General features: G+C 51.5%; 1 protein-coding gene across 1 annotated transcript; it reads right to left on the reverse strand.

Moving 5' to 3' along the window:
* Positions 1-470: 470 nt before the first annotated feature.
* On the reverse strand, positions 471-7,163 carry CELA3B (chymotrypsin like elastase 3B). Its single transcript, XM_084875128.1, has 8 exons — positions 7,041-7,163; positions 6,253-6,338; positions 4,472-4,569; positions 4,226-4,360; positions 3,030-3,166; positions 2,527-2,669; positions 1,771-1,923; positions 471-565 (listed from the first exon to the last, which is right to left on the reverse strand). The coding sequence occupies exons 1-8, from the start codon at positions 7,078-7,080 to the stop codon at positions 548-550; spliced, it is 810 nt and encodes a 269-aa protein (XP_084731254.1). The 5' UTR covers positions 7,081-7,163; the 3' UTR covers positions 471-547.
* Between the last annotated feature and the right edge of the window lie 16,973 nt (positions 7,164-24,136).

The raw sequence follows: 24,136 nt of genomic DNA on the forward strand, positions 1-24,136 counted from the left end.
ATGATGAGCTATTTCAGGGCAGGAACCCTGTCATCTGCCTCCGCTGAGCCCTCGTCTGGAACCTGGAATGAATGATGTTGAATGAATGAGGGACTCCTTCCCCAGCCTATCCATGGAAGCAGAAAAAGCATGGCCCTTCCCACTCCAGCATGAGCCTCCCATGGAGCTGGCAAAGTCAGTTTTTCTGCAGGTTCTACTGTTTCCTGCATTGAAAACCAATGATAACAGGTGGCTCTATGGGGTGACCAACTCTCCCAGTTTCAGCACTGAACGTCCTGTGTCCTGGGATGCCTGTCACTCCCAGGCATGCTGGGATGTTGGCCACCCTGCAGCAACTTCTTTCTTTTCTCATTTTTTCCTCATTTTCATATGACAAAGTTGACGTGGTCTTGTCTCTACATAGCAGACCTACCATTTTAGGAAAGGGCTGAAGGGGAAGAGGTGGGTTAAAGAAGGAAGCAAGCCTGGAGTTGGAATTTTCTGAGAGATCTTTATTATTTTATTTTTGCAATGAGTGTGGATCTGGACTGCCACCCAGGTCTTGGTTCTAGTGGCTTGCCATGGTCTGGAAAAACAAGGGGGCGGGGAGACACAGAGTAGTCTAGTTAGGAGCACAGGTTCTGAAGCCAGATGGGACTGGGTTAAACTCCCAGCCATGTCATTCATTAGCTATGTGACCCTGGGAGGGTGACTTGACCTCTCTGAGCCTCAGTTTCTTCATCTGTATAATGGGGTTAATCATAGTAGTCACCTCATGGGTTTTTTTTGTTTTGTTTTGTTTTTTTCCATTAAACTATCAACTAAGGTGCTTATTACAGCGGCTGGTACATACTTAAGTAGTTTCTACATGGTGGCTATTACTATTACAAACATTATTAATCCCCCTCACCATTCAACCCCAGGTGATATTTGCACTGTCACTGGGGCCTGAGCTTCTTGAATCACAGCTCATCATTACTGTTTATTTAGTTACTAGTGGCTCGGTGCATGAAATTCGTGCACTGGGGAGGGTGTCCCTCAGCCCAGTCTGCACCCTCTCAAATCTGGGACCCTTTGGGGGATGTCCAACTTCATGTCGTACATCCCTCTCACAATCCGGGACCACTGGCTTCTAACCACTCACCTGCCTGCCTGATTGCCTCCTAACTGCTCCTCTACCTGCCTGATTGCCTCCAACTACTCTTCCCTGCTGGCCTGATCACCCCCAAAGCTTTTATTAGTATAGATCTGTCCCTCCCACGAGTCAATGCTTAGACAAAGACCTGCACAGAGGAGGCACTTTATAAACACTTGCTGAAATAAGAATGTTCAGCAGCCGAGACTGGTTTGGCTCAATGGATAGGGCTTGGGGACTGAAGGGTCCCAGGTTTGATTCTGGTCAAGGGCATGTACCTTGGTTGCGGGCATATCCCCAGTAGGGGGGGTGCAAGAGGCAGCTGATCGATGACTCTCTCTCATCGATGTTTCTAACTCTCTACCTCTCTCCCTTCTTCTCTGTACAAAATCAATAAAATATATTTAAAAAAAAAAAAAAAAAAAAAAAAAGAACGTTCAGCAGTTCAAAGCTCCAGCCAGAAGCTATTGAAGTTCTTGGGTCATACTGCAGCAGAAAGCATCCCCCAGCCCTCTGGAAGGTCACCAAGGACCCCTTCGCTAGCCTCCTTTGAGGCCCCCCTCAGGACCTGCTGTTCTGACACCCCTCCTCCCCTCCCCTGGGCGCCTCTCGGAGGAGCAGCACACGGCGCTCTCCTGGCTCCTCCGCCTGCTCACCTCCTGGATCCAGTCGTTGAAGGCTGAGACACGCGTGAACACCGTGGGCTTCTTGCGGGTGTTGCAGCCGAAGGCAGACACGAAGCTGGTCACACCGTGGACCTGCCAGGAGCCGTCGGCAGCGGGGCAGTTGAGGGGTCCTCCAGAGTCACCCTGGAACGGCAGAGAGCAGGGGGAGGGGTGCTGAGCCATGTCTGAGCTGCAAGGACTTTGGGAAATTTGAGAAACCTGTATTCCTTGGCCTGTCTGAACCTCGGTTTGCTCTTTGTGATGAGGAAGAGTATCGGTCTTGTGGGATTTTTGTGAGAATTAAATGGGATGATAGATATATGGTCTTAGCCCCATGCCTAGTGGAAAGGAAGTAGTTAACGAATGGCCGTTCCCATTATTGGCACCACAGTTAACTATTAATGTGATTGTTTATACTCACTTCTTTTCTTTTGTCCTTGTTATACCCTCTTCTAATGCAATAATAGTTTGGTTTCATTATAACTTCAGGACAACAGAGTCGAAGATGACTTTTAGAGTCAATATCTCTTGGGGAAGCCTGAGGACCAGGGCCTTGCCCAGGTCAAGGCAGTGTGTGGCTAGGACTAGAACCCAAAGGTCATGACACCTAACTTCCTCTCGGACCTGCTGGCCTGGAGGCGGACTGGGGCCAGCAGGCACGATTCCTCCTGCATCTTCCAGGCTGGCGTGGTACCCCAGGGCCCCGGCCGCTCGGCTGAGCGGCTGTAGCTCGGGGAGCTGACTCACGTTGCATCCGGAGCGGATGTCCCCACCGGCGCACACCATGGTCTTCCTCACGGAGCCGCCCCACCAGTCCCACTTGGAGCAGTGCTCATAGTCCACCACGGGCAGCAGGGCTTGCTGCAGCTTGTCAGGGAGTGGCCCACCGGCTGTGGGGGTAGAGAGCGCTGAGGGAGGGGTCTTGGGGTGCAGGGCTTAGGCTGGGGGCTGGGCGTCAGGGCTGGGAGCCTCAGTGTGGGGTGGGGGTTCTGATGGGGAAGCTGGGGACTCCCTTCCCACCAGGTTAGAGAGTCCTGTCCGCTTTGTCTACCTGCATCCCCGGCACCTGGCACTCCCTAAACATGTTCAGTTGAGCATGTTCATGTTTGGGAGGAGAGGGGGGAAGGCTGCTGCCGGAGGAGGAATGGGGAAAAGGGCAAGGACCGGTCCAGGTGTGGACCTCAACCTGTGTTCCCGGGCCCCGCCTTTCCGCCCACTGTCCCTGTGGCTGGGCTGGGGCCAGCACGTACTGTAGAGGCGGCCCCAGCCGCTGATGTAGCAGGGTGCCTCGTTGGGCAGGATTTCCTCGGCAGGAGGGAGGCAGGCGAGCTGGACTGAGTCTCCCAGCTGGGCGGGGCGCGACAGCTTGATGAGGGCGATGTCATTGCTGGGGGGAAGGGAAGAGTCATGGGAGCCTGGTTACCCCCAGACCAAGCCCCACCTCCCAGCCCTCGCTCCGGATTTTTCACATTCTGACTACATCTGCCCCTTTCCCCTGCAGACCCCTTCAGCTCCCAGCCCCCTGTCCTCAGCGTTTACCCCAGCGGTTCTCACACTTCAGCTGCATCGGAATCCCCAGGCAGGCTTGTAAAAACACAGGTGGCTGGGCCCCCACCCTAGAGTTTCTGCTGCAGGGGGTCTGGGAGGGGCTCGAAAATTCACATTTCTAACACATTTCCAGAGGATGCTGCTGCTGCTGGCCTGGGGACTGCCCTTTGAGGAGCCCTGCTCCTGGTCTTCATCCACCTGCTTGTCACTCAACTCACTCCGCCTGGGTCTGATTTTTCTCTCCACTTACTCCAGGAGGACAGGTCAAGGTCTTGATCATCACAGCCCCTCATTCTTGTCCTGCACTTCTAGGGGTCCTGCACTCTTCTTTGACCTTCCCACCGAAAATACTAACCCATCGAGACACACGGTTTGGCATATGGCTGAGGGCCTTACGTGGCCCGCTTTGTGTCCTCACCCAGAGATTGCCTCCTTGACCTTCCTAACCACCCGGGAAGCACAGAGTCCGCCCTTGGCAAGTGGTAAAACTGAGGCCCGAGAAGAGCAGTGACTTGCCCAGGCCTCAGGGAGACTTAGTGCTGGAGCCTGACTCTCAGTCCGGTGCTTCTCCTTTGCCCAGGGCGCTGGGAACCCAAGACGCCCTGGGTGAGAGCTGTTGGATGGAGGAGCTTTTGGATTTGGGAGACTGGGTTCTAGAGGAATCCTGGGCTCTGATGCCAACCAGCCAAGTGGCCTTGGGGGAGTCCCTGCCCCTCCTTGGGCCCTGCTGTCCTCTACGTAGGGAGAGAGGTTTGGTGTCGATGGTCCCTAAAGTCTCCGCTGGCTCCGACCCTCAGGATGTGGACCTGGGCACAGCTTGCTGGACCCAGAATTGGCTTTGGGCGATGGAGGGATGAGCAGAGGAGCCCCTCGGTCCCAGGCCTGGGAGTTCACTTACCCACAGGCCACGCAGTTGGGGTTCCAGAGTGGGTGCACGAAGAGGTCCTCAGAGTTAATGGGGATCACCTGCTCGGGGCCCTCCTTCTCAGCCCGGTCATACTCTCCCAGCACCACCTGGTAGGTCATGGAGCTCCTGCCAGTGGAGGTAAGGTCAGTCCAGGCCTGATTGGCCTCCCTCCCACAGCCACCCACCACCCTGGCCTGCCAGGGTCACATGCAGGGACAGGGCAATGAGAGAACTCACGAGATGCAGTGGCCGGCAGTCATGACCCAGTCGGGGGCAATGAGGGTGCCACCACAGGTGTGGTGAAAGGCTCCATTCTTCTCGTACTGCAGGGAGATCTGGGGGCCAAGGAGGGAGAAGCCTGAACGGGTTGGACCCCACACGGAGGGTTGCTACCCCTGGCTGTGTACGTGCACCGTACAACTCTAGAGGGCATCACGCCTGCAGAAAAGAGCGGTGCCCTCTAGGAAGACTCAGTGCCCAACCTATGCAGCTGCTCGTGCTGGCTCTGTCACTTTCCCACTAGAACCCCACTCGCTCTGTCCAAAAGCCCCTCCAACGCCCAGCCCTCTGCTCTCCCTGGGGGCCTCCGTATTCTCTGCCCTCTCCTTGTCTGTCTCAAGAGCCCCAGGTCCTCTGTTCTATCAGGCACCCAGCTCTTCCGAACCTCAGTTCTTGTAAAGCCCTTCCTTGGACCCTCTGAGGCACAACCCACCTCAAGTTCTCTGTCTCTCTTCTTATTTCCCACATTCAGATTTTCAAAAGCTCCTACGAAACCAGGGGTTGGCAAATCATAGCTCCTGGACCCAATTGGCTTATGGTCTATTTTTTTTTTTATCTCAGTTTTCTAATCTTTTTTTTTTAAATATATTTTATTGATTTTACACATAGAGGAAGGGAGAGGGATAGAGAGCTAGAAACATCGATGAGAGAGAAACATCGACCAGCTGCCTCCTGCACACCTCCTACCGGGGATGTGCCCGCAACCAATGTACATGCCCTTGACCGGAATCAAACCCGAGACCCTCCAGTCCGCAGGCCGACGCTCTATCCACTGAGCCAAACTGGTTTTGGCTTATGGTCTATTTTTGTACATAAGATTATTGGGAAAGAATCATACTTGTTCATTTATGTATCATCTATGCTTTCGTGCTACAACGGCAGAGGGAAGCCAATGCAATGTAAACGATATGGCCAACAAAGGCTAAAATATTCATTCTCTGGTCCCTTATAGAATAAGGTTGCTGACTCTTGCTATAAACCAGTGCTATCCAATAGGAGTTTCTGTGGTGATGGAAATGTTCTCTATTTTGACTGTCCAATATGGTAGCCACTAACTACATGTGGCTATTGAGCCACTGAATTAAAAAAAAAATTATTTAAAGACTAGTTTATTGAATTTTAGAGATAGAGGAAGGGAGAGGGAGAGAGAAACATTGATGTGATCAGTTGTCTCCTACACTAGATGTGTCCCCTACACATCCCCTACCAGGGATCAAACCCGCAACAGGGCATATGCCCCAACTGGGAATGTAGAATGTGCCCCAACTGGGAACTGAACCAGTGACTTGAACTGGTGACCTCTTGGTGCATGGGAGGACCCTCAACTAACTGAGCCACAGCAGCTGGGTGACATTATAGCTCTTTTATACAATTCAAGGAGTCCAGAAATGAGTCCCCAGAAATCTCCCTCCTTATATGTATAGCCTGACATTCTACTTAGTACACCAACCATTGGGTTAAACATTGCCCTCGCCAGATTCCACATTTAACTTGCAAACATCCTGGTGAGGGTTACAGGTTGAATGGGCAAAACTTCCACATAGATTGACCAGGGGTTTTCCGGCCTTTGGAAGCTGAGCTCCTGCCAGTGGAGGTAAGGTCAGTCTAGAAGCAAAGCAATGGGGTTAAATACTAGAATACTAGAAGCAAAGCAATGGGGTTAAAACCAGATGCCTTGCAGCCAGAGCACAAGGTAATGAGCCTATGGCAGGAAACAGTGCCATGGGTATTGCTCTTACCTGCCAGGGCCAGCTGTAGGGGACCGCGTCCTCACCATTGACCACCCGGGCAGAAGGGTGGAAAGAAGGTCGGCCACAGCCCGAGGCTGGAAGGGAGAGGAGAGGTGTCAATCAGCTAGAAGGGTCCCCAGAAGCTAAGAAGAATTCTGGGTCTCTGTCCCAGCTGTGCCACAAACTGGCTATGTGACCCCATACAAGCCCCTCCCCTCTCTGGACCTCAGTAGCCTTGCATACGAACTGTGAGCATTTGGACTACAGCAGAGTCCCCGGAGTCCAGGGATAGAGATGAACACGTGGCCTCTCCCCATGGCAACACTGAAGGGTTTCGTGCCCTTAGAACAGTGCCCAGAGCCCAAGAGCCTTTGGGAAGTGATAACTATGGCTGCCAGTCAAGGAAGGCGTCTTAAAGGAGGCAGCCCTGAGCTGAATGCAGGAAAGGCCCTGAGCTGAGCCACCAGGAAAAGGTTAGACCATAGAATATGGAGCAGTCAGAGGCGTGTGAGAGAAGAGTTGGAGGGTTAAGCAAAGGGGCAGTATTTCCAACCTAAGCAGTCTAACCACAGAGCGCAAACTTTTCACCGTTAGACTGTTTGCTGTCCCCATGAGGATTCCCACCATAGCCCTTTGGGTCTTTCTCCTAAACGGGTCCACCCGTGGCTTCCCCTCCATTATCCTTGAAAGCCCCCTCAAGCATGAGCTGAAGACCCCCTCCTATACATGCTAGGTTCATGAGATCCAGGGCAGGGGGCAGACTTCAAGGGTAACACACACACAGGCGGGGGTCTTACCGAGGGCCACCAACAGGAGGGAACTCAGCAGCCGGAGCATCGTGTGTTTTGCGATGATAAGAAAGAGGCCCCGAGCAGGGACTCTAATATAGGGCAGAAGGTTGGTGGGGGACTGGACTGGGCCCCATTTCTGGAACAGGTGGTGGAAGCCCAGGTCTCCCACGGTCCAAGGCCATGGCCCCACCCCCACTGCAAAAGGGGGAATGAGAGCCAATGACAGGACCTAGAGTTTTACACAGTGCTACCTGTGCAGCCACACAGTTCCCTCATGTGGCTCTACAGGTGGCATCGAATGGCCTGCTGATAACAGGGGAGGGGGAAGGAAAGTTCACAGGAGAACAAAACAGCCTCTCTCAGGAAAGAATGTGGACTTTGGAACTGGTCAGACCTAGATTCAAATCCTGCCACCTCCAAGCTCTGCAACCTTGGGCACGAGGATTAACCTCTCTGAGCTTCAGATTTCTCATCTCTAACATGGAATTGAAATTAGTATCCACCTCAATAAAAAAAAAAAAAATAAGTAAAAATTTTTAAAAATTGGCTGGTGTGGTTCAGTGATTGAATGTGGGCCTTTCAGGAGGTCATGGTTTGATTCCCGGTCAGGGCACATGCCTGGGTTACAAGCTCAATCCCCAATGAGGGGCATGCAGGAAGCAGCCAACCAGTGATTCTCTCTCATCGTTGATGTTTCTATCTCTCTCTCCCTCTCCTTTCCTCTCTGAAATCAATAAAACCACATTTTAAAAAATATTTGTTGAGTCGAAACTGGTTTGGCTCAGTGGATAGAGCATCGGCCTGCAGACTGAAAGGTCCCAGGTTCAATTCCGGTCAAGGGCATGTACCTTAGTTGCAGGCACATCCCCAGTAGGGGGTGTGCAAGAGACAGCTGATCGATGATTCTCTCTCATTGATGTTTCTAACTCTCTATCCCTCTCTCTTCCTCTCTGTAAAAAATCAATAAAATATATATTTTTTAAAAATGAAGATACAGTCTGTTTCTTTTGTTTCTGGGTACCTTTTCCTTAGCATAATGCTTTTGAGATTCATCTGCATTATTATGTTAGATGTGATTTTGAAGGTGCTAAGTACATTTTTTAAAACTAGAGACCTGGTGTACAAAATTTGGGAACAAGTAGGGTTCCTAGGCCTGGCCGGCAATCAGGACCGATGAGGGCCTTCCAACTGCTGACTGGGGCCTTCCTTCATTCCACACTGCCCTCTGGTGGTTAGCGCACATCATAGTGAGTGATCAAACTCCCAGTCTCCCAGTTGAACTCCTGGGGGGACACTTTGAATATTGGGCAGTAGAGATGAAAACAGATAGGGGTGGGATCAGGGCGTATTTTGGAGATAGAGCGATACATCTGTGAAGCACGAAGCACAGTGCCTGGCACAAAGTCAGTGAACTTAGTCCACACTCATCCGTGGAAAAGACAGCACATCCTCGGCTGTTGCAATCTCCTATGGTGCTCACTAAACATTTGCTAAATAAGGCAAAGTGGCTCTGCAGGCTTTCCTGAGTCACCCCTCAGCACCAGGGCTCTAAGAATGGCCAGGCTGCATCCTGCTCATGTTCCTGACACAGCAGAACAGCACCGAGCCCTCCTCTGGGGTTCCTGTGCTCAGGGAGCCGGTGGGAGGGGGAGCCATGCTGAGCTGCTTGAGATGGATCCCGAGGCTGAATGCCAGGCATCAGCTGGGCATGTTTTCTCTCACAAGGGCACCCCCTCCCATCACACCCTCGGTGACGTCTGCACCCCAATACCCTGGGCCCATGGAAAATGTGTGGACACAACAGAAGCAGCTGTGAAAATCCTTCAAACTGTGATAAAAATAGCTGTGCCTTCCCGGACCACCTGTTCCCTATGGGCCCGGACATGTTTGTTTGCTCAGCTTTAAAGCTCAGAGTGATTTCTCAGGCCCTGAGCTGAGGAAGAAAGAGGGGGGCGGAGGGAGCTGTGGGAAGGTGGGAGACAGGTCAGATACTCCCAGATTCCATTGAAGAAATGACCTCATGATCTAATCCACCTCTTCTGTCTGAAAAATAGGGGCATTAAGACCCAGAGAAGTGTGGGGACTGGCTTAAAGCTCTTTGATTTGTCACTGCCTGGCCTGGCAGAAGGTAACCCACAGCCACCCCCCAACTTCACACCGTAAGCTGTCGCAGCCTTTATCCAGGTGTCCTTGAGCAGGTCCCGGCCTCTCTGTGGGCTCTACAGATAGGCATGGGGCCACCCCGGCCCTCTGTCCTCCAGGACCACTGTCCTATCACCACCTGCTGGGCCATTCCACCTCCAGGCCTCGTGGACACAGTCAGCGGAGCTGCTGACTTACCCTCTGGGGTTCTCTGGCCCAGGAGCCGATGGAGCAAAATCCCTACATGTGAACCTCTTCCCAACCCCCGGGAGGAGGGTGCCGGCCAGGAAGCCTGAGGGGCCAGCTCTGCCGTAGGCCTCAGCCTGAAACACAGCAATCCATGTCCTGAGTGGGCAGTGGAAGTGGGCTGGGGGAGTGGGGGGGAGGGGTATGGGGAATTAGGAAGTAGGTATAGGGAGGGGAGGGAGGGTGGTCGGCTGGGGAGTCTTTTCCCTGGGGGAGTTCCTTTATTTCTAGTTCCCACTGTCTCTTATTCACCTTTGAACTACCAGTGCCTAGAAGGGGCCAGGCACACAGTAGGTACTCAACAATATACAAGCAATATTAAAAAAGTTAATAGGCCGAAACCGGTTTGGCTCAGTGGATAGAGCGTCAGCTTGGGGACTGAGGGGTCCCAGGTTCGATTCCGGTCAAGGGCATGTACCTTGGTTGCGGGCACATTCCCGGTGGGGGGTGTGTGGGAGGCGACTGATTGATGACTCTCTCTCATTGATGTTTCTAACTCTCTCTCTCCCTTCCTCTCTGTACAAAATCAATAAAATATATTTAAAAAAAATAAAAGCTGCAAGCTTTTTAATTAAAATAAAAATAAATAAAAAAGAGTCAATAGGCCAAAACCGGTTTGGCTCAGTGGATAGAGCATTGGCCTGCGGACTGAAAGGTCCCAGGTTCGATTCCAGTCAAGGGCATGTATCTTGGTTGCGGGCACATCCCCAGTAGGGGGTGTGCAAGAGGCAGCTGATCGATGATTCTCTCTCTCATTGTTGTTTCTAACTCTCTATCCCTCTCTCTTCCTCTCTGTAAAAAAATCAATAAAATATATTTTTTTAAAAAGAGTCAATAGCCTTAGCCTGTTTGGCTCAGTTGATAGAGAGTCGACCTGCGGGCTGAAGGGTCCCAGGTTCGACTCCGGCCAAGGGAACATGTCCGGGTTGTGGGCTCCATCCCAAGTAGGGGGGGTGCTGGAGGCAGCCAATCAATGATTCTCTCTCATTATTGATGTTCCTATCTCTCTCTCCCTCTCTCAAATCAATAAAGAAATATATTTTAAAAGAGTCAATGGCCGAATGAATGAAGCTAAAGGACTCTTCAGATGCCTGACTCTTTCTACCCTGAAAGGACAATTGACCCTGACGTTCATAAAGGGCACATCTGGAGGCTGGGACTCTGTCGGGGGAAGCTCAGTGGCAGCCTTGGGATGGTGGATTGGAAGAGCAGCCTCCTAAAGGGTATCAACAGCTGCTCTATGACAAATGGACTCATGGGAATGGAGCCCAATGAAGCAGGGGGTTTGGCCTGCTTTGTTCACAGCTGTGACCCCCGGTCTCAGAACAGAACCCAGTGGGCACACAGTACAGAATCAAAGGTCAAATGGGATTGGAAAATACAAGATGAAACCAAGTTCAAATTCTTTCCTGCAGGGCCAGCATTCATTGTGATTCATACTCAGTGATATATATTTAATGTCTTTATTGATTAAGGTATCACATGTTTGTCCTCAACTCCCCATTCCAATCCCTCACCCCTCCCCACTCATGTCCCCACCCCCCTATTGTCCTTAACCACTGGTTAGGCTCACATGTGTGCACACAAGTCCTTTGGTTGATCTCTCCCTTTTATCCCCACCCTCCCTTTGAGGTCCAACAGCCTGACCCATGGCTCCTTATCTCTGGGTCTGTTCTTGTTCATCAGTCTATGGTGTTCACCATTTCCCCTAGATGAGTGAGATCATGTCCTACTGGAAATATACTTATAAGAATAGAAAATGAGACAAGCAATAATGGTATGCTGAAAGGCATATGAATCAGTCTGTAGTGAACAGTGATAGATTTTTAAAAATATATTTTATTGATTTTAGAGAGAAAGGGAGAAGGAGAGAGCAATATGGGATTTATCTTTCTTCCTCATATCGAGGCACAACCCATGGAATCAAATCTGGGAACCTTCAGTCCGCAGGCTGAACCAACCAGGGCCACAGTGATATTTTAAAAAATATATACATATTTTTATTGATTTCAGAGAGGAAGGGAGAGGAAAAGAGAGATAGAAACATCAAAGATGGGAGAGAATCATTGATCGCCTGCCTCCTGCACACCCTCTATAAGGGATCGAACCCGCAACCAGGGCACGTGCCACACGCAGTGATCTTAGTCCAGAGCTCTCTGGTGCCTCATTGCCCTGGAGTTCCCCGCTTCAGGCCCCATCCCTCTCGGATGGGACAGCCCAGCCTCCGGTGGGGAACGAGGCCCAGGGTCAAACAAGCACCCCACCTGCCCTGCAATGGCACTGAGAAGCCACCGAGAAGACCAGGGCTGGGATTGCATGCGGGTGGCTCGGCTGGGACCGGAGGGGTTGTTGGTCCATAGAGCTGGGAGGGATGAGGACCAGGACAGTCTTCCTCCCACGGCTAGTACCATGTCTGTCTGGGCCTGAGCAGGGTTGGGTAGGAGTCCCTTCCCCCAGCTACTCTGGGGGATGGCGGTGAAGGAGGTGTGAAGCCCTCTTCCTCCTCACTCCCCGCCCTCCTGGCATATACACATTCAACAAATACTTGTTGAACACCTACTAGATTCCAGGCATTGTCTGGTCAGCGGGATGACCTTCTGCCAGGATGACAAGTCTCTGAGCTCACAGCCAGCAGGGAGAGTGAGCAGCAGGAATTCAGTCAGTCTGCTGGATCCTCTCCATCTGCTCTCCACCCAGCCCCACCAGCCCCACCAGCCCCTCCCTGCCCCTTTGGCCGGCCTGATGGATTCCATCACTGGGCTCTTGTCCTCTGGGTTTGGTTCAGCCCATGGAAGGTGCCAGCAGGAGACTGGAGGATGGAAGAGAGAGCAGTCCCAGTATTTATTCCCCAGCTCCCTCCCTGCCGGGCCTCAGGTTAGCAATGGCTGCGCCCTCCCACCAAGTCCCTGTCTCCATTAACTGCCCCACCCTCGGCCCCTGCAGGCCTGGACTGGTATCAGCTCCCCATGGTTGCTAGCCACGGGATGCTCACCATCTCTTGTTAATTTCTCCAACCCTGTCTGTACTTTTCATTAAATATTCCTCAATTACCCTGGAGTTCTCCTCCCGGATCTTGACTGATGACACACGTTTACACGAATATAACAGAGACTCCAAAGAATAGTGCATAAAGTAAGATAAAATATATTCTCCTCGCCCAGCTGGTGTGTCTCAGTGGTTGAGCATCAACCTAAGAACAAGGAGTTCATGGTTGAATAAGAAGGTCATGGTTCAATTCCCGTTTGGGGCACACGCCAGGGTTATGGGCTCGATCCCCAGTGCGTGGGGTGTGTGTGTGTGTGTGTGTGTGTGTGTGTGCGCGCACACGTGCGCGCAGGAAGCAGCCAACCAACAATTCTCTCTCATCATTGATGTTTCTCCCTCTCCCTCTCCCTTCCTCTCTGAAATCAATAAGAATATATTTATAAAAAAATAAAATAAATAAACAAACAAAATAAAATGTATTTCCCTCTAACTTCAAAGAATACGCTGGCGTTGCAGCTTTGCTCCGTGAAATCCATCCGTAGGTTGTACCCTCCCCTACAAGCCATGTGTTCCGGGCTGTGCCCACAGCCCCAATCTATGTTGAAGTTCTAACCTCTAATACCCCAGAATGTAATCATTTGGACCAAGGGTCATTGCAGGTGTAATTGATTAAGAGGAGGTCATTAGCGTGGGCCCTAATCCCATGAGGTAAGGTAAGGATTAGGGTCCTTACCGGAAGGGAAACTTTGGACCCAGAGAAAGACACCTAGAGGGAAGATGGCCATGGACAAGCCAAGGAGAGGGGTCTGGAACCCAGCCTCCCCTGAAGCTCTTGGAAGAAACCAGCCCTGCCGACACCTAGATCTCAGACTTCTAGCCTCTAAGACTGCGAGAGGATACCTTTCCGCTGTTGAAACGACCCAGCTTGTGGCCCGAGGAAACTCACACAGCACAGCGATGGCGCCTACACTGCACCCACATTCCAGACAGAGAACGGCAAAGGGCAGGCGCGGGCTTTATCTCTAAGCACCCGACCTGGAATGTGTGTTCGCCTCTTCTGTCGGTGGTCAGAAATCAGCCCGGTCTGCCTCGCAGCCAGCCCCCAAATTAAATCTTTCCCCCCTGCTTTGTGCCACCTCAAGCCCAGACCTGCAGTTCTTAATCATCGCCTCCCCACACCCCGAGGAGAGAGACACCAACTATAGAACAAAAAATTTCTAGGAAGCACAGGTTAGATTTCAATTACCCGATAACTGCCCAGTGAGAAGCCAAGAAGAAAAGCTGGAAACCTGCCTGACACTATGAATTTTTTTGATGGTGTGAATAAAGCTTATTTATTAAAAGGAGGAAAAAAGAAAGAAAGAAAGAATAAAGGAAAGAAAAAGAAGTCAGCTCAGGCCCTAGCTGGTTTGGCTCGGTGGGTAGAGCCTTGGCCTGGGACCTGAAGGGTCCCAGCTTCGATTCCGATCAAGGGCACATGCCTGGCTTGTGGGCTCCATCCCCAGTAGGGGACTTGCAGGAGGCAGCCCATCAATGATTCTCTCTCATCATGGATGTTTCTATCTCTCTCTCCCTCTCCCTTCCTCTCTGTAATAAATAAAAATATATTTTAAAAAAGAAAGAAAGAAAGAATGAAAGGAAGTCAGCTCAGGCCTCCCCTGGCTGCTGGGAGCCTGGAAATGCCCTGTGCACCAGGGAAACTCCTCTGATTCTAGAAAAAAGGGAGGGTGGCTGCTGGGGCCGCTGAGGCCTCTGGCACCAAACTCTCAGATGCAGCAGCAGGACGCCTTGTCTCAGGTAAACAGTTAGGAAGTGCATTGGCTCACAGGACTTCAAGTTCGGAGGTAGGGTAGGAGGCTTGGGAGAGGTACACCAAAGCCCGGATTCTGTTCTCCGCCCTTCCCGGGGCTCTGCCCTGCACAGGCTGGGAGTCAGCTGGCTGATAGTGTCAGTCAGGGTCAACCAGAAGAAAAAAAAAAAATCTCAAGTACTTGAGAGTGAGGGAATTGGTTGCCCAGGTGAGAAGACAAGGAAGGTGGAGGAACCCAGAGATCAGCCACAGCTACCTGCAGGGACAGAAGAGAAGGTGAGCCAGGGTCACCCAGCCCAGACCTGTGCAGAGGAAACCCTGGAGGAGGTATAAGGAGAAAAATACCTAGTTTCTTGATCCTGCCGCCCTCCAGTCTCCCACCAGTGCCTCCCATTGGCTGAACCCAGCTGGAAAGCAGATGTGGCTGGTGTCTGGGGAATGCAGCCCGCAGGAGTCAGGGCCCCGGGCCCCTGCCCAGCCACAGTGAGGGACAGACCTAAGGCCGGAGCTTCCGTGGGAGGTGAGGGCAACAAGGGGCCCTTGAAGGGCTTTCGAGGAGAGAACATGATGCAAAGTATGTTTTCAACTCTGAGTGCTGAGTGGAAAATAGTTTAAAGAGGATCAAGAATACCATCAGGAGACTAGCGGGGAATCTACCGAGGTTGTCCCGGTAACCAGGTGGGGGCAGTGGAGGAGCAAATGAGCTGAGGATGTGGAAAGTGTTCAAGAAAGAGGAAGCCAAGAACTGAGAGGGGAGTCACACGGGATGTACACGAGCAAGCCAGGACGACCCAATTCTGTGTCCCAGATACACGGGGGTTTGCACACAGCAGGCACTCACACTGTGCGTATGGCGCACACACAGTCACTGGCTTCCCTGTTTACATGGAATTATGCCTTATGGAGTTCCTGTTCCTGGAAGGCGTTCAGCCACAGGAACAGATGACTCCACATAAAGAGATGTACATGGTTCGGGCTGTCTCACCTAACCAGAGGGCGGGGGCAGGACAGCTGCCGATTGGTTAACTCAGCATGTTGGCCCCTCCTCTTGGGCTGTCTCCTTCTCATCCCAGGAGCAGGCAGGTTATTTGGGAGGCGATCCTGAGAAATATGTGCAGGGAAGCAAGGACATGAAATGGTGAAGGGGGAAAAGCCAAGATGGGGTGCATTCATGGACATCTGGGGCTCAATCCCACTAGGAAACCCTGGGGGCTGACTCCTCAGAGTTGTCCCATGCACATTCCCCGAGAACACCTATATGCACAGGTTAGAATTGCTCACACGCACATGTCCATCATGCCGAGGGCATGGCATGCAAGCACACGCTCAAAAGTTGCACCTTGCCTCCCTCGTGTACATGCACACCACACACACTCACACACACACACACACACACACACACTCACACACGCGCACCAGAGCACACACCTCCTGCCCATTAAAACGAACAACACTGTCGTAATCTGCTTGGGATGGTATGCAAAATGCCATAGACTTAGAGGCTTAAACAACAGACATTTGTTTCTCACAGTTTGGAGGCTGGGAAGTCCAAGGTCACTGGCAGACGTGGTGTCCTGGTTTGCAGATGGCCAGCTCATTGCATCCCACATGGCAGAGAGCAGAGAGCAAGAAAGCAAGCTCCCGTGTCTCTTCTTATGAGGGCGCCAAGCCCGTTCATGAGGGCTCCATCCTCATGGCCATAATCACACCGAGGTTAGGATTTCAACATGTGGATTTGGAGAGACACGTTCAATTCCTAACAATCTCTCTCACTGCTTCTTTTCTTTCTTTCTTTTTTTAAAATTTCTTTTTCTTTTTTAAAAAAAATATATTTTATTGATTTTTTTACAGAGAGGAAGAGAGAGGGATAGAGAGTTAGAAACATCGATGAGAGAGAATCATTGATCAGCTGCCTCTTGCACACTCCTTACTGGGGATGTGCCTGCAACCAAGGTACATGCCTTTGACTGGAATCAAACCTGGGACCTTTCAGTCCACAGGCCAATGCTCTGTACCGACCCGCGGGGCAACAACGGGGGCACGCAGGAACCACCTAAGAGAATGAAGCAAACAAGGAACGCGAAAGAATGGAGGCAAGACAAGGTTCTGATCAAGCCTCAACTTTATTCTTTGAAATGGCTGTATTTATACAGCAGAAACAAAGGGGGGCAGGGTTGCCTATGCAGAGGGGTCTTTGGCATCTGGCAACACAGGATTGGCTAACTGCCAGTTAACATTCCAAGGTGCAACATTCCAAGGCTGGGCTATCTAGGGGGGGAGGATCAGGAAGGGGAAGTTGCTAAGTGGCAGGAAGATGCTAAGCGGCAGGTTAATCTTATCTTCTGGCCAAACCCTCAGGGCACCGCGTAACTTCTGCTAGAAGGAACTTAATTCTATTTTCTTAAGACTGAGTTGCTTGTCTCAACTCTGCTGGCTCCCAACAATGCTCTATCCACTGAGCCAAACTGGTTTTGGCTCTCTCACTGCTTCTTACTCTGGCCTTTGGCTCGGGCCTGACAAAGGCTAGGGTATTAACCGGTTCTGACAAGAACCACCCCAGAACCCCTAAGGTGGACTTGCTAGTAGGAGTTGCAGTGCAGGAGGAGTGCCAGAAGGGGGAGCAGAGCAGCCCCTTCCTGGAGACGCGCTGGGACTCTCTGGCTTAGGATGTAAATTTTTATATTACCAGCAGGAGGCGCCCGAGAGCCATTACTGTCTTCAGGGGTTTTTTTTCTTTTCTTTTCTTTTCTTTTCTTTTCTTTTCTTTTCTTTTCTTTTCTTTTCTTTTCTTTACCTTTTTAAAGTATATTTTTATTGATTTCAGAGAAAAAGGGAGAGGGAGAGAGACAGAAACATCAATGATGAGAAAGAATCGTTGATTGGCTGCCTCTTGCACATCCTCTCCTGGGGACCAAGGCCGCAACCTGGGCATGTGACCTTGAACAGAATGGAGCCCAGGACCCTTCAGTCCGTAGGCCTACACTCTCTATCCATTGATCCAAATAATCTACACCTCTTCTTCTTAACTTTCCATCACCATTTATCCCCCCCCCCCCCCCCGTACCCTCTGCCACCTCCACCCCACCCCCACCCTACTCACCACACTGTTGCCCATCCATGAGTTCTTTCTCTCTTATTTTCTTTTTTGATCAGTCCCTCCACCCACACCCCCCAACCCCCATTTTTGTGTGTGTGTGTTTTTTTTTTCTTCCCCTAGCAGATTTGTGTAAGGGTTTGTTTGATTCTGGGTGTGTTTGAGAGCGAGGAGAGGTGTGGAGGTTTACCTGAGTGTAATGGAGGCCCTCACTACCAATTCTAGGCCCTGCATCACCCAGGCTCCATTGCCCGGACACAGCTTTGATGCTCAGTTTGTGTTAGATGAAATGGATGAATGGGTAGATAAATGGATGGATGGAATACAGAGAAGACACCCAAAGTAAAAAAAAAAAAAAAGGTAAAAAGAAGAACTGGAGGAAAGGATGCGGAGCAGACAGATTAGGAGGGGAATTAGGGAAAAGAGAAAAATGCAAGGAAAGCATGTGACCAGGAATGGGGGTTTGGTGTCAAGGAGTGTTGAATGAAGGGGAGCAGTGAGAATTGGTTGGGGTGAGGGCATGTGCCCTGGGAGGGGGGGAGGGGAGGCCAGGGGAAGATCAATGGGGGGGGGGGGGAAGGGAGACATATGTACTACTATTTGTAATATTTTATTTTATTTTATTTTATTTTATTTTTTTTTTCTCAGTAATTCAATAATTTATTCCTCTAAAAAAGTGTGTAAAAGTATATAGCTCTCATTCACAAGGTATATATGAATGACATTTAAAATGGAGGCCTTTTACAGTGGCAGCTGGGCCCGGAGCAGCAGTGGCCAGGCCCCAGAACAGCAGCAGCCAGAACAAGAGCATCAACGGCCAGCACTGGAGCAGCCAGACCTGGGGCAGTGGCAGCCAGGCCTGAGGCAGAGGCGGCCAAGCCCAGGGTGGCCAGTCCAGGAACACCCAGACATGGAGTGGCTGGGCCCGGAGAAGCCCGGCCCAGAGCAGCCGGGTTGGGAGCAGCCAGGCCCAGAACAGCAGTAGACAACCACGAAGAATCCAGGCTGGGAGCGGCCAGGCTCGGAGCAGCCGGGTCGGGTGCGGCCAGGCCCGGAGCAGCGGCGGCCAGGCTGGGAGCGGCCAGGCCTGGAGCAGATGGGTCTGGTGTGGCCAGGCCTGGAGCAGCGGCTGCCAGGCTAGGAGCGGCCAGGCCCGGAGCAGCAGCTGCCAGGCTGGGAGCAGCCAGGTCCGGAGCAGCCGGGTCTGGTGTGGCCAGGCCCGGAGCAGCGGCTGCCAGGCTGGGAGCGGCCAGGCCCGGAGCAGCAGCTGCCAGGCTGGGAGCAGCCAGGCCCGGAGCAGCCGGGTCTGGTGCGGCCAGGCCCGGAGCAGCGGATGCCAGGCTGGGAGCGGCCAGGCCCGGAGCAGCCGGGTCTGGTGCGGCCAGGCCCGGAGCAGCGGCTGCCAGGCTGGGAGCGGCCAGGCCCGGAGCAGCAGCTGCCAGGCTGGGAGCGGCCAGGCCCGGAGCAGCCGGGTCTGGTGCGGCCAGGCCAGGAGCAGCGGCTGCCAGGCTGGGAGCGGCCAGGCCCGGAGCAGCCGGGTCTGGTGCGGCCAGGCCAGGAGCAGCGGCTGCCAGGCTGGGAGCGGCCAGGCCCGGAGCAGCCGGGTCTTGTGCGACCAGGCCCGGAGCAGTGGCTGCCAGGCTGGGAGTGGCCAGGCCTGGAGAAGCGGCTGCCAGGCTGGGAGCGGCCAGGCCCGGAGCAGCCGGGTCGGGTGCGGCCAGGCCCGGAGCAGCGGCGGCCAGGCTGGGAGCGGCCAGGCCCGGAGCAGCCGGGTCTGGTGCGGCCAGGCCCGGAGCAGCGGCTGCCAGGCTGGGAGCGGCCAGGCCCGGAGCAGCAGCTGCCAGGCTGGGAGCGGCCAGGCCCGGAGCAGCCGGGTCTGGTGCGGCCAGGCCAGGAGCAGCGGCTGCCAGGCTGGGAGCGGCCAGGCCCGGAGCAGCAGCTGCCAGGCTGGGAGCGGCCAGGCCCGGAGCAGCCGGGTCTGGTGCGGCCAGGCCAGGAGCAGCGGCTGCCAGGCTGGGAGCTGCCAGGCCCGGAGCAGCCGGGTCTGGTGCGGCCAGGCCAGGAGCAGCGGCTGCCAGGCTGGGAGCGGCCAGGCCTGGAGCAGCCGGGTCTTGTGCGACCAGGCCCGGAGCAGTGGCTGCCAGGCTGGGAGTGGCCAGGCCTGGAGAAGCGGCTGCCAGGCTGGGAGCGGCCAGGCCCGGAGCAGCCGGGTCGGGTGCGGCCAGGCCCGGAGCAGCGGCGGCCAGGCTGGGAGCGGCCAGGCCCGGAGCAGCCGGGTCTGGTGCGGCCAGGCCTGGAGCAGCGGCTGCCAGGCTGGGAGCGGCCAGGCCCGGAGCAGCCGGGTCTGGTGCGGCCAGGCCAGGAGCAGCGGCTGCCAGGCTGGGAGCGGCCAGGCCCGGAGCAGCCGGGTCTGGTGCGGCCAGGCCAGGAGCAATGGCTGCCAGGCTGGGAGCAGCCAGGCCCGGAGCAGCGGCTGTCAGGCTGGGAGCGGCCAGGCCCGGAGCGGCCGGGACCGGAGCAACCGGTCCCAGAGCAGCCGGGTCGGGTGCGGCCAGGCCTGTAGCAGCAACAGCCAAGTCCAGAGCAACTAGGTCGGGAGCGGCAGTGACCAGACCCGGAGCAGCTGGTTGTGGAACGAACCAGAGCAACAGAGGCCAGGCCCGGAGCAGCCAGGCCCGAAACAGCTCGCTCCTCGCCTGTACCTGCCCAAGGCTGCCTCTCAGACATGGCTGGAAACTTTTGCGGGAACTTGAGGGTCTACTGAATCAAGTGATGAAGGCTTAGATCTGGATGTGTTGAGTTAGTATAGCGCTGGGGTGTTGATCTGTAAGTGCCTTGGGTGGGGCCTGGATGAGGCTGGTTGACCTATTTGGAAATGTCTTTTGTGTGAAGTGTATCAATGGGCATGTGGAGGTATTATTGATATGAGATAATGCTAAGTAACAGATTTACTATCTGAAAAGGGATTTACTATCGGGGAAAGGGAGGGAGGAAGAGACTGAACATAAACTGTGCACCTATGGATGAGGACAATGGGGGATGGGGAGGGGGCGGAGGGTGGGGTGGGAACCTGGTGGAGGGGGGAAGAAATGAGGAACCTTTGTAATAATATGAACAATAAAGATTGATTTGAAATAAATAAATAAATAAATAAATAAATAAAAATAAATAAAAATAAAAATTCTTCATTGTTTAAAAAAAAAAAATAAAAAAAAAAAAATAAAATGGAGGCCTTTTAGTATTGTTTCTTTTATCAAAGTCTTTTAGTGTACTGTACCAGCGCTATACTGCAGGGTTTTTTCAATGAACTTCACATATTTTTGTATTCTTTCAAATTGTTTGCTATATATAAAAGAAGCTCACTGCAAAATGCTTGAAGGAAAAGAGGAAAAAAAAATTCAGAACTTCCCAGAAATGTACAGCTTTTACATTTAAAAAAGGCTCTGAGATATACATACAGGCATGCTGGACACCCCCCTCCCGCCCGAGTCCCCTTTTTAGTTCAAACCATAGTAAGAGTTCTGATTTCTGCAGGATTGCCAAAATTAAAAATTAAAAAAAAATAAAATAACTTCTCACTCTGTAGCAAATCTAGGGCTTGTACATTTCAGATTAATTCAGTAAAAAACTCACAAGTAAAATAATGCATATTTAAGGGAAATATTATACAGACTTTCACACAGAAGTACATAATAAGATTTTTTAAAATCTATTGCCATTCATTTATTTTTGCACAAAAACGTATAAATATGTCACCAGCTTTTCTTAACTTAAAAAACTTAAATAAAAGACACCAGATGAAATCTACCCTTTGCTGCCTTTTTTTTTTTTTTTTAATTTTTGTAGGGTTTTTTGTTTTTTGTTTTTTTTTCTTTTTCTTTTCTTTTTGCTTAGAATTGGGTTTCTAGGGAAGAAAAGCCCCTGCATTAAAAACAGCCCATTTAAAAAAAAAAATTCAAAGTTCTGATGAATTCTGGAAAAAAAAGCAACCCCAAAGTGGTAAAAGATTACAAATAACTACTTTACAATTTGTCTTCTCACCAAGATAATTTTATACAAGTTTACAATCTTCATCATCTTATGCTCTTCAAAAGGCCTTGAGAATTTTTCCTTTCTGATTAAGAAAAAATAGCACTGCAATATTTTTAAAGTCAATTTTACACTGTACACATTAGATACAAATGGTTTTGATATATCAGATTTTTTTAAACCTATACATTGCGAAAGTCAACCCCCCCTCAATTGGTGGAACAGAGAACAAAATTATCCATTTACAAGTTATTTCTCTGCTTTCACATTCCCACCACACCACTTTTTTTTTTAATATAATGTTTTAAACGTTAGATTATTTCAAGAAAAATACTTTTACAAAATCCTATTGTTATTACATTTTCCTTTCTGTCAACAACCAGGACATGGCAGTCTCTTGGAAGAACGTTCCGTAGTTTGCAGGTTCTCTGCACAGACGGCTAGCGCCCCAGGCCTGGTGAGAGCGGCTCGCCGCGGGCCAGCCCCCACTCCGCCTGACAACACGCCCAGCGAGGGCTGGACGGAATATTTTAAATGATAAAATAAAATTCTAAAAGAAGAAAATCTGCAGGCCTCACCCTAGCCGGTGTGGCTCAGTTGGTTGGAGTGCTGGTTGAATCCCTGGTCAGGGCACATGTTGGGGTTGTGGCTCCATCCCCAGTGGGGGGTGTGCAGGAGGAAGCCGAACAAATAGTCCCTCTCATCACTGATGTTTCTGTCTCTCTCTCCCTCTCCCTTCCTCTCTATGAAATCATAGGTATCAACCACTGAGCCACGCCGGAGGGGCTGCCCTTCCGTTTCTTACCTGAGAAAATGGGGGTGCTATTAACATCCACCTTGTAAGGTCGCCTTGAGGAACACATGAGGGAATGTACATAATGCACTTAGTACAGTGTAGTAGCCAGGGTTCTCTAGAAAAACTGAACCAATGGGAAGCATTCTTAAGCCATAACAAAAATACCGTGGGCTGAACGGCTTAACTAACCAACGTTTATTTCTCACAGTTCTGGAGGCTGGGACGGCCAAGATCAAGGCACAAGCAGACTCAGTGTCTGGTGAGAGCTCCCTTCTGGTTCATAGACGGCTGTCTGTCCACTGTGTCCTCACATGGGGGAAGGGGCCACGGAGCTCCCTGGAGTCTCTTTTATAGGGGCACTAATCCCATTCATGAGGGCTGCATCCCTAAAACCTACTCACCTCTCAAAGGCCCCACCTCCATACAGTCACACTGGGTGTTAGATTTCATCATATGGTGTTTTGTTTTGTTTTTTCAGTCTAGAACCATATGTAGTTGGTTCTGTGGCTTTAAGAGAAATATTATGAAACCAATTTTGCCAGAGGCTAATTGATATGATCAAGAGTTACCATGACACCTTATCAACGTTACAAAGGAAGCAGGTGAGTAAGAAGCTGGGAAAATTCCTTAGCAAGTGGAATGGGGATCCTGAGACAGATAGCTAACACAATGGCCAAGCAATATGCAGCCAGATGCAGAAGGTCACCAGGATAGAAAGCCCCGGATACCTAGCAACGGGCAAAATTGGCACTGGGCCTTGCCTCCAGGGTGGCTTTTCCTCCCCTGGGATCTGACTGGTCCTGCAGTTTATTTTATTTTTAAATCTATTTTATTGATTTTTTTTTTTTTTTTTTTACAGAGAGGAAGGAAGAGGGATAGAGAGTTAGAAACATTGATGAGAGAGAAACATCAACCAGCTGCCTCCTGCACACCCCCCACCAGGGATGTGCCCGCAACCAATGTACATGCCCTTGTCCGGAATCGGAACCTGGGACCTTTCAGTCCGCAGACCGACACTCTATCCACTGAGCCAAACCGGTTTTGGCTGGTCCTGCAGTTTAGACCCCCCTGACCTCTTCTCCCTAGAGATAACATCTAGGCCTCAGTTGTATTTCAGCTCCAGGCCCAGAAAAGCAGTCAAGTCTGCCCTGGCACTGACCTATCAGAGGAGACCACGACCTTGAAAGGACACACCTGGAAAAGCTAATGAACATTCTATTAAGATTCTCCCTCCCCACCAGCTGGTTTGGCTCAGACAGGGGTCTTCAAACTACGGCCCGAGGGCCACATGCGGCCCGCAGAGGAGTCTGATCTGGCCCACCAGGTTTTTTGGGCAGTGAGCGCAGCCGAGGTGTTACAGTAGGAATTAGTAGTTCATATAGTCCGGCCCTCCAGCTCTCTGAGGGACCGTGATCTGGCCCCCACTTTAAAAAGTTTGAGGACCCCTGGTAGAGCATCAGTCTGTGGACTGAAGGGTCCCAGGTTCCATTTCGGTCAAGGGCACATGCCAGGGTTGTGGGCTCAGTTTCCAATAGGGGGTGTGCAGGGAGCCAGCTGGTCAATGATTCTCATCATCGATGTTTCTATCTCTTCCTCTCTCTGAAATCCATAAAAATATATTTAAAGAAAAAAGATCCTCTGTTAGTTTTGTCAGATGTGATAACTGAATCGTGATTACATTAAAAAGTGATCTTTTTCAATTAGACACATCAAATGAATTATGTTGAATTTGATTAACTCATTACAATGGATGTGTTTAAATATAATAAGTTTTGGAGGTTAATTAAAAGGATTACACCCTTGCCGAAGCCAGTTTGGCTCAGTGGTAGAGCGTCGGTCTGCGGACTGAAAGGTCCCAGGTTTGATTCCGGTCAAGGGCATGTACATTGGTTGCGGGCACATCCCCGGTAGGGGGTGTGCAAGAGGCAGCTGGCCGATGTTTCTCTCTCATCGACGTTTCTAGCTCTCTATCTCTCTCCCTTCCTCTCTGTTAAAAATCA

Source organism: Pipistrellus hanaki (genome assembly GCF_964339955.1).
Source record: "Pipistrellus hanaki genome assembly, chromosome: 2".
Taxonomy (NCBI): Eukaryota; Metazoa; Chordata; class Mammalia; order Chiroptera; family Vespertilionidae; genus Pipistrellus; species Pipistrellus hanaki.

Coding starts and splice junctions, on each gene's coding strand:
- CELA3B (XM_084875128.1), bottom strand. CDS start 7,080: ATGCTCCGGCTGCTGAGTTCCCTCCTGTTGGTGGCCCTCG. Junction 4,361..4,471: donor ACTGCCGGCCACTGCATCTC/GTGAGTTCTCTC, acceptor CTCCACTGGCAG/GAGCTCCATGACCTACCAGG. Junction 3,167..4,225: donor CCCAACTGCGTGGCCTGTGG/GTAAGTGAACTC, acceptor CCTTCCCCCCAG/CAATGACATCGCCCTCATCA.